The following is a 10562-nucleotide window of genomic DNA, read 5'->3' on the forward strand; positions in this document are numbered from 1 at the left end:
GTTATATATTTATATAGATACATAGCCTCTGTTTTTACTGGCCACATATTATAGAGCTGTCATAGGGAAGTTTGGTACAAAGTGGTCCAAATATGCCTAGTCTCTACCATATGTCGTAGTCCATTCAGCAGGTTTTGTAGAGAAACCACCCTCGCCTTCAATCTCACCCCTACTTCACCAGAGAGGCAGCCCCTGGGCATCAGAAATGCTTAGACAGAGTGGGGAAAATGGAGAATGGAGTTGGGGATTCTTAAGGGGCACAGCCCAGGAAAGAGCTGGTATTAAATAAATGTTTACTGAGTGAATAGAACAACAGATGTGTCTGACACAATCTTAAAAATAAAAGGAACAACAAACTGTGGAGTAGCAAAAATTCAGGGTAGCTGGCCACAAGGACATGCAAATTGCCATAATCCCATTAATTTTACTATTTGCTTCTACTCATTTCATGCCGTACAAATAAAATGGAAGAAATACAGACTCTCTAAATCTTCAGTTGCATCTTAAATGGAATACTTTGGGTGAGTGCGTCCTTTTCTAAGATAATCAAAATGTACCCACAAATATTTCAGGTTAGAGACAAGCCCTTCATTTGTAACAGAAACTATATTTTCTTTACCTGGACAGATAGGCAAAGTACAACTTACGAGCAAAATTGCTGGCATCTCCTGTGTTCAAGAAGAATTTCTGCTGCTCCTCACTTGTCTTGCCAGCAAATTTATCAGCATAGTGACCCATCTGTGGGCACCCTTGATCTGGACAGGGGAAGCACTTGTTCTAATGAGAAGAGGTAGATGAGACTGTAAGGTGGATTTGTCTTTTTATGACTGATACATGTTGGGGAGCAGACACTCAATTTTCCTATAGCCTGAGCATTCTCATTTGTAACAGGAAGGGGGTTAGAACAGATAATTTCTAAATTACTTTCACCCAGGGCAGGGTTCCCAACCCTTATGCATAACACATTAGAATTATTTGGGGAGCTTTAAAAATACTGATGCCCAGGATTTAGGTTAGACGAATTACACCTTCCATTAAGTAGTATGCTGGTGAATGATTAGCAGCCCATTCTCTGGGACAGAAAGCTTTGGTCATGACGTAGAAAGGCTGCCTGAAAGAGGCAAGATTTGAATCTGGCTTGGAAATGATGAGAGTTTAGAAGGAAGAGCATTTACCAATTTCCGTGGTGTAAATCCTCTGACAGTGTCCGATTTCAGACTACCAATATGATGTCCCTGAACACAGAGTGGGGAAGGGATGCTCACACTGGCTCCTATGAGCCAGAACAGGCAGGCTCCAGCCTATCATTTCTTCCAGCTTTCCCTTTGTTGCCAGCCTGGCACATAGGATCACCCTTCCCTCTCTCTGGTGTGTGAGCTCTTCTCTCACACATTCTTCTGTTCCGGTTCTGCCCTTGTCAGAAATGTGCACTCCTCTTCCTTCTAAACTCTTATCATTTCCAAGCCAGATTCAAATCTTGCCTCTTTCAGGCAGCCTTTCTACATCATTGAATTGACTGCTCTTCTCTCTGATTTCCCAGAGTTTTCTCTCCCACATGACTAATCTCATCTAGAATTTTAGCTACTTCCTGCCTAAAGTTTTTTTTTCTTTCTGCACTCCATAGGACCATGAACTCTGAGGGACAATGCAAAACACATAGTGAGAAGGCATTGCAGATCCCGAACACAGCAGGACAGCCGTCCCACGGGGGGTGGTGCCCATCATTCAAGTTAGGACAATAGCTTACAGATTGGAAGGACTTGTAGGAAGCACAGGGGTATGCAGCAAAACCGTCTGGGTTGAGGATGCTGTCTGAGTAATTACTTGTAGCTTCTTAGGTGATTGCAAGCCACAAAGTCCTGGGTTCCTGGGGAAACAAATGAGGACATATGCATAGGTGGTTGGGGGGTTTGGAATAGCTTCTCTGCCTCTGTCTCCAAAGTGGGACCATATTTTTAGAAATTTAAGATAAGTCCCAAATCCAGCCACAATAATAACAATTAACATATAGAGGGCGCTTTCTGTGTGCCGGCCAATGTTTTGATCACTTTATATGCACTGTCCATGTTATCTTCACCTTTCCTAGGAGGTGGGTACCATATCATCCCTACTTACATCCATACGTTGCCATATAATTCATATTTTACAGGAAAATCTACAGATTACAGCCTCAGATTTACAAATCATCACCAGTAAGTGGGAGAGCCGGTAATGAAACCCAAGCCCATCCCTCTAACCTTTGTGCCATCTCGTGTCGTAGGCACCAGGCTGGAGGTCCTCAAAGACATGACCAGTTGTGACATGACCTCCCAGATATGACAAAGCCAGTGCAAGGACATTTTCATGCTGTACTTATGCAAGTGAAAGGAGGGCTGAATAACTTTAAGTAACTTTGTCTGAATATCACTCTCATAGTGTCTTAATCTTCCTTGCAGCCTTTCTTAGCTCCCAGCAACTCAGGCCAAGTGACAAATGTTACAGCACACCTTCCAGACCTGGCTTGAACTTGCTTGGCCATTACTGGTAGAAAGTTTAGGCTACCCTATCCATGCAAACCCCCATAAGGCTGTGAAAGACAAAATGCATTTGTCCTCATTCTTAATAATTGCTTTGATGGCATCCGTACTTGCCAAGCCATTTTTATGAAATTCAATAAAAATCATTACTCCTTAGAAAAACCCACTAAGGATTTTAACCTGTGTGGTGCCACATGACAAGTTTGGCATAAAATTTCACCTGTCCATTGTCTGTTTGACCTCATTAGATACGGAGTCAGAGCGTATCTGAAAGATTGCCTTTATTCCCACATGTGCTAGATCAACAATAGAGAGTTGGAATAGCAGACTCCACTGTAACCGTCCTTACCTAGGATTGTTCCTTATTCCTACTCAGCATAGGTGAGCAATGGCTCTCATTGTGCAAATGGCTTTGCCATGGAAACCACTGGAGATAGTCTCATTCTGGTACTGAATTAGATCTAATTACATAAGTTTGAACCATATCATCGACTCCTAAGGGAGAATTTGCAGAAAAATTCTCTTAGTTATAGTCAGGCTGTTTACTCTTCTGATATTTCCTTTTGCTGTTAGTTAACTACCAACTGATTGTTGGAGTTATAGCATTAAGCAACAGTTTTATAATTCTTTGTTTTTTGTACACTCCAGGACATCAACAGCAATGTTCTAAGGAAGTACAAAATCAGTAGAGCTGAGATATAACAAATGATATGTAGCTACATTTTTCTGAAATAATGTCCAGAAGGGGAATTGTATATTTTTAAAGAAAGATGTGTTATCATTCCTAACATTTGCTCTGGAAAGGCACTGCTCACTCCAGGGAAGTGATGCCCTCCCTACTCCCCTCATCCTCACCAGAGTTGTACCTGCCCAGATGCCATCAAGGTCCACGATCTGTGACAGGGCATTCTTCTTGCATCCTGGCATGTTCTCTCCTTCATTGGGGAAGAAGTCAAGGTGACCCACCAGTTGGTTCATTCCAAAACCTGAAATGTTTTGACCAGCAATGAGCTTTTTGTAATGCAGGGCTATAGTGGTTAAAACATAACTGGACATGCTTGAAGCTGGAGCACTGTGGGTCTCACCTAAGAATGGAATCAGGGGAGCTGAATCCGTATGAATCACATCAACAAAGACAGCATCGGAGGGGTCAAGTTGCACTTCTTCAGCAGTGCCCTCGAAACTTGCTTCTACGGGATCCAACCCTAAAAGAGATGGTCGGCACTGTAGAACAGTAGGCCTGACTGTAGGTGTCAGCAGGATGGGGATGTACAGTTACCTAGGATATGCAATGCCCAACTCAAGGAGTGCCATGCCCTGAAGTTGTGCAGTGCCATGGCCCGGGTGCTGAATATGAGGACCTGCAGTCTCAGTGTAGCTCATTACAAAAAGGCCCCAGTGGCATGGATAGAAGAAGGCAGATGAGCCAAGAAATTGAGATTTTTTTTTGAACAAGGATTTTTTTCCACATCAGATTCTCCCATTTACTTGTATATTTTTCTTCTTCAGCATCCTCTTTTTCTTCCTAAGTTTGAAGAAAAAAGGGGAGAAGCACAGTATGGTATCATGGTTAGGAACACAGAATCTGGGGCTAGGTTATCTGGCTTCAAATCCCTACTCAACTACTTTTGGGGCAAGTTGCAAGTCCTTGAGTAAGTTACTCAATCTTTTTGTGCTTCAATTTCCTTACTTTATAAAATGGAGTAATAATGGCATCTGTTTTATATGGTTATTATAGATTAAACGAGTTGCTATGTGGCCCCTAGCACAGTGACTGGCATGTAGTCATGGCCATATAAGTAAAATATTATTAATATTTTTGACTATATTTTCTTCTTGACAGGGCTCCTAAATTTGTTAATAGTTTTTCGGTCAGAGCAACTGAAAAAGTATCAATATAAATGTAGTTATCTGCTGAAAATAAAGGGGAGGTTTCTTACAAAGATAGAGTTGCTTAAGCCAAACATCAGCAAAATCATGTCTGAATCTCAGTTCCACCACTGACTAGTTGTGTGACTTTGGGCAAGTTATTTGCTTCCTTGAGCCTTCTTCTTTAGTTCTGAGGATTAAATAAGAAAATATAAAGCACTTTTTGCAGTATTTGGAATAAGCAGGCACTTAATCTATGCTTACTATAATAATTATGTTATATAGGTATATTTGGTTGTTGTTATAATTCAAATGCTTTGCTTCAGTTAACAGGATGCTTTTGGCCATAATGGTGGCTGGGTTCCTTTTACCAGCAGAGGCAGTAGGGAAACGTAATTTTCAGGTTCTACTCTGCCCTTGATTTCAAAGAGAAGGGGGAAAGAAGTGACAATATAGCCCCTTCTTGATTATGTTTTGCTCATTTTCATACTAGCCTTACCCGGCATTTTCCTGGATGCTCAGTCTTGCTGGGCAACCTACACCACCAGAAAACTTGGACTTAGAGAGGTGGGATCAGAACAGAGATGGAAGAAGCAAAGGGGGGCAAAGCTATTCCTTCCTTGTCACAGAGACTCATGGGCTTCTTGGGGGCTTCCTAAAATGTTTTGTGCAGGCTCCACCCTGCTCTGCCACAGCCCAGGGGGACAGTCTCCTTCAGGGCAACTCTAAACTGGGCTGCATCCTTGTGACCACATTCTGGGGTTGCTGGGGACAAAACATAGGGCCCTTCCCCTGGGGCCTTATCAGTAATCCTGCCCAAGCCTGGGGTCCTGCTCCCTGCCTCTCCAGCCACGTGGGCTCCAAGGCTGTGGCCAATGAGGTGGACATTGGAAGGTGAGTAGTTGTAGTCTGTCTAGAGAGGGGAGATTGTATTTTCAGGATATTATTTGTGTTGTGGTTTTTTTTAACATGCCAACCTGATAGTATCACTCCTCAGCTGAAAATCTTCTATGCCTCCCACTGCCCTCAGGATCGAACCCAAACTCATTGCAAGCGTCCTCAGGGCTTTCCTAACTCATCATCTATTTTTCTAGACTATTCTCCAGCCAAACCCTTTGTTAGACTTTCAGGCCCTTGAATATGTCGTAGTCTTTCCCCTCTGGACCTGGTTTGTTCTCCCACTGTTTGTGCAGCCCCCAAGCATTTGCCCAGCTGCAATTAATACAGCCTAGCCTTCAACTCTCAACTTAGATGTCTCTTCCTGGGGAGACCTCCTTAATCGCCCCACACACCAGTCTGGATTAGCTGCTCCCTCTTTTGCTCCCATAAAGCCTGTGCTCTCCCCATCAGAACCCTCAACAGATCACACTCTATTGTCATTGCAAGTCTTCACTGCAAGCTCTTTGAGAGCCTGGACCTCATTCATCCTCTTTACCTCCTCACATGCTCCTGATACTGTGCTCCACTCAAGACAAAAAAAAAAAAAAAAAAGAAAAAAAATCCAAATCAAATAGAGCCATGAGGTGTTTGCAAATGTTGTTCTCAAGAGACATTCACACGAAGACACCTCATTTATTGGTCTACAGTGCCTCTTGTACAAACACCAAGGGTTTTGATTTCTGCAGGGGTTCAGAAGTGGGTTCTTTTGTAGACCCTTTAAATATAACACAGAAATGGCCAAGCCCTGGTATCGAAAATAGTCATAAAGGATTACTGACTTAACTTAAAGAATTAAAGACTTAAAGAATTAGCTAAAATGAAAGACCAGAGTAGGAAAAAACAACCAAAATCACTGTGGCAGAAGAAATTCCCCAACATCAACAGAACCCACATCAACAGGCCAACAGAGTTGGTATATTGCCCATTGCACATACTGCCCTTTGGCTCCAACTGTCTTTCCCTAGCAATGCTGTGTTTTGTCCCAAACAGAGCTCACCTAGTATCATAGGTGGCCCCTGAAGCTAGATGGTCTGGGCCCAAAAGACAACACTTCTATTCACCTGCTCTATGACTTTTTGGGCAAACTAGTTAAGCTTCCTGGGCCTCCATTTCTTTATTTATAAACTGAAAATGATAATAAAAGCCCCCACTTCCTAAATGTTAGCAATTATTATTTTTTCTTCTACTGGTGTGTCCTTATAAGGCAAGTTTCAGTTTTAGAAGTAAGATCCTGAAAGAAATGTCAATTCTTTCTAATTCTTCTTTAATCCATAATTCCCAGCTTCATTTTTACCCAACAGAGACCAGTGGGCACTGCTTTCCTCCTCATATGGCCCAGCTGGCTGACTCACCGAGAGGATTTTGAGCTTCTGGGCCACCTGGATGCCCACCTCTCGCATGTTGTTGGCGGCCTGCGTGTAGGTGGTTTGGGAGCCCTTCTTCCAGTCCACACAGATGCAGTTCACCTCCTCCACCTTGAACATGTTCTGGTGTTGGGGAAATACCAGGGTGTTATCATGAAGGCACGAGAAACCCCATCCAGCGGGGATCAGAAATGGCCACTTCTCTCTTCTCTTGGCTGGGGCACTGAAATAAACTAGACTCTGTTAGGGAATCCTGTCGTCAGGAGTTGTCCTTCAGGGCCAATGCTATGAGAAAGGCAAATCAATTCCCTCTCTAGCTTGCAGATTAATTAAAACCTGGCCACTTTCTGGTTTTCTTCAACCAAATTCAATAAGGTTGATTAGGAGGGAAAAAACAATTGCATCATTAAAACAGCCCTATTTTGAAAAGGAAAGGCCTTAACTGAAATCTCCAGTGGCCAGTGTCTAAATGACCTGTAGGTTTGACTGTGAGAGGTCCTTTCAGCCATTTGGCAATGGCCCAGCCTCCTGGGCATTTACTGAACTTCAAAGTGGGAGGGAAGCTTCACTACTTTTACAGTCAGGACAGCACAGTATTTCATGGAGGAAACATGCTCTGCAGATATTTGAAAAATAGAACTGCAGTGATTTAAAAGAGATTGAGAAAGGAAAACTTCTTCCTGGATGTCAAAGGAGCTGATATATCCTTAGGAGTTCTGTCAGGCAGTACATATGACCAGCTTGAGTTTAAAATGGTACTTTGAATTTAAAATCCACTTGAAATCATTTCACATATCGGATGCTAATATGTGTGATCACATACACAGAGATAGAGAGTTTTTTCCTCAGGGCTTTTATTTTCAAAGCAACCCTGAGGAATCTCTCAAAACCCTGGAGAATTTGGGGTATAACTGTATGAATAAGATGCTTATGAATGATAGGACAGGAAAGGTGACAAGTGAAATACCTAGTAAACCGAGGCCAAATGCAGAATGACTTTAATTTTCTGTGTTTGTAATTTTTCCTGTTGACATTACCGACTAGCATTGTTGATATATGTGTGGAAGGCAGCCTTTTGGGGTAAATTGAAGGTGACAGAAAAATAGATTGAACCAGTGTACTCATGAACAGAAAGGATGATTGTATATTGTGCATGTATATATCTGTGTATGTGTGTCTGTGCACGTGTGCGCACGTGTGCACACGTCTGTGTGCATGTGTGTCTCTGTGTGCATGTGTGTGTGCTCACGTGTGTATTCTTTTGTTGCTGTTCTTCTGACTAATATTACATGTAGGTGGGTGGGGCACTTTCTACTCTGCCAGTTTAGTCACCTAATCTAGGTCTCTATATCTCAAATAAATGGTCGTAGCAACACATCTCTGTCAGGAATGTGGGAAAGATTTGTACAAAAAAAACATAATCCCTCGTATCTGGGAATACAATGTACCCTCACTAAAAATGGAAGCAGAAAACATTGAGCCATGGTTTAAGCAGAAATGAGATAGTGGGAGTATTTTTCACATATTTTTCACATGTGGTTGCTTCAGCCTGCAGATGTAGTTCAGAAACATTGAAAGGAATTTTTATTTTTATGAAGAGAGACATTTTAATTATATAGAGTTATGCAATGTATAAGGATTTCCTGTTGTTGAACTCATTGTTGTGAGTGTGTAAAGCGAGGTGGAGACTTTAGTGGGAAGCTGTGGCTACAATCGGCGCAGGGATCAGAGTGGGCTCCTACCTGGCACATGTCTGTCACCCAGCTCTCATCTCCCTTGTCTATGAAGCCGTGGATGATGAACCGGGTCTTCCTGTTCGTTTGAAAATTTGATGCCTCAATCGTTGATGGATCCGAGAGGAGGAGAGTATGTGACAAACACAGGAGTGCTGCATGTTTTTACAGCCCAGCCCTGCAGGCCTGTCTCTCCCCTTCCTCATCTCTGCCTGTCCCAGTGCCTTGACTCTTCAAAGCTTAGCACAAAGCCATCTCTTCCATGCAGCCCACTCTGATCTCCCTTTCTTTGCCCCATCTCCCCAGGCCAGTAACCCCTGCCTTCACTGGATCTGGACTGTGGCTCACAATCTTACCTTCCCTGTGGTTCTTGTTAAATAGTAAGGTCTTTGCCCCAGACCAGAATCACATAACAGCTAGAGGTCTGGCAAATGAGACTCATGCATTCATTCAAACCAACATTTGCTGAAGACCTACTCAGAATAGGTCTGGCTAGCCCCGGGGGCAGCTGGAGGGATGTGGTGGAGCAGGGCATGATGGAGGAAGAGGGTACAAAGATAAGAAACCTGTGGTCTGCCAGGTGGGCACAGCCCCTCACCCAGTTACAGTGTTGTTAAAATGACAGAGGTCTCACTTGAAAGTTGTTTGGGTTTTCGTTGGTGTAGAGCAGGAAGCGAGTGCCAATCTTCTCAGGGCTCCAGGGGAGAATTTTCAAGGGCCTGATTGCAGTCCCAGCCCAGGGCTCAGTGTCAGAAAAGCACCCGAGGTCCTCATAGGAAATTTCTTTTCCTACAGAGAAAGGATGAGTCTGCTCAAGGATTGCCTCCTGAGGCTGGGCTCTGAGATGTCACTGCTGTCCAGGCCTGGTCACTCTCCTGTCCAGGACAGTCTGAAGACAATGAATGCACCCACCTTTGCCCCTCTCACCTTCTTCTTGGCTCCAGTGCCCACGTACTGGCTTGGGACAAGTCCCATTAAATCCCACAGGGACACCAATGGTGCCTTCACTTAGAACTACCCTCAAAATTTAAAAAGTTCTGAGTCCCATCCCTAGCTCTTCTGATATGTTTATTTCACTAATGTGATAACAGACATTGATAAGTCAATATGTTAAGCCAGGAAGTGTTTAATGCTTTACCTAGGAAAGTTGGCCATGGGCACCCTGGGCATGAAGGCAGGCCAGTGGGGAGATGCTCTGAAGCAGGGGCCCCATAAGCTGCCCAGCCTACTCTCCTAGGCAGAGAGTGTCAGCCCCACCGGCCTCTCTCCAGAACCCAGGAGAAGCTGGGAGCCCTGCCATGGCTAAAGCTTCCTCTGGCCAGTGCTGAGATCTTGGATTTAAGCCCTTCCCAAAGGCCAGGTGTGATGTTTCTTACCTTTGGCTGCTCCCAGCAGGAAAAACGTGATTGTCCAGAAGATCAGCATCTGTAATAAATTTAAACATGCTCAGCCTCATCAGCCATTACCAGCGCAATGAGCAAAGACTCTCAGCACTTCAAGGCTGTTTGCTTTGTCTCTACTTCCCAGCAGGAAGGTGAAAGGAGTGGCAAAGGTGGCTTACCCTGTCCAGTGTGCCAGGTGTTCCTTCTCACTGGATCAGGTCCCCAGGTCTTTTTTATTTTTTTATATTCCAGCCTTATCATTTGGTCACTACTTCAAGAAAACAGCAGGTGATGACAGCACATGCTGTGTGCACTTAATGTTTTAATCTGCACAAATATACAAAAACAAGATTAATAGTAGTGGTCAAATCTTTTCACAAGTCTAGGAAGATGAAAGAATGCTTGGTTAAAGGGGGTAAAAAGTCACTAACTTTGTACTTAATGTAACTATGCAAGCACTCATGAGCTGAAGGGGCCCTACTTTTCAATTTTCAATTTCATCACCAAGTAGTTTACAGGTCTTAATAGGGACATAGCATCAAACTCTGATAATGGAGGACAGTATTTCTCACTTAGAATAGATGGAAATACTCTCAAATAGCTGAAAGTAAAGAGAAGTGTCTGATTAAGAAAACGTCTTCTCTCTCTCTTTTTCTCTCTCTCTGGCAAACTAGCCCTACCTGGGCACATGAGCTTTGTAGACAGATCCTCCCATTAACTGCTCGTTCCAGTTATCTGTTACTATGCAGTGAACCAATC

At 43.4% G+C, this 10562-nt stretch overlaps 1 protein-coding gene across 1 annotated transcript in view; it reads right to left on the reverse strand.

The window, feature by feature from the left end:
- Window positions 1–9846, reverse strand: part of PNLIPRP1 (pancreatic lipase-related protein 1) — a 13959-nt gene extending 4113 nt beyond the window's left edge. The window contains 10 exon segments of the mRNA XM_012663899.1: window positions 648–777; window positions 1748–1822; window positions 1824–1867; window positions 3383–3502; window positions 3602–3723; window positions 5192–5298; window positions 6677–6811; window positions 8431–8554; window positions 9054–9210; window positions 9798–9846. Coding sequence (XP_012519353.1) covers window positions 648–777; window positions 1748–1822; window positions 1824–1867; window positions 3383–3502; window positions 3602–3723; window positions 5192–5298; window positions 6677–6811; window positions 8431–8554; window positions 9054–9210; window positions 9798–9846 — 1063 coding nt within the window.
- Window positions 9847–10562: the final 716 nt, after the last annotated feature.

This window comes from Propithecus coquereli, unplaced genomic scaffold (genome assembly GCF_000956105.1).
Source record: "Propithecus coquereli isolate 6110/MARCELLA unplaced genomic scaffold, Pcoq_1.0 Scaffold84, whole genome shotgun sequence".
In the NCBI taxonomy this organism is placed as follows: domain Eukaryota; kingdom Metazoa; phylum Chordata; class Mammalia; order Primates; family Indriidae; genus Propithecus; species Propithecus coquereli.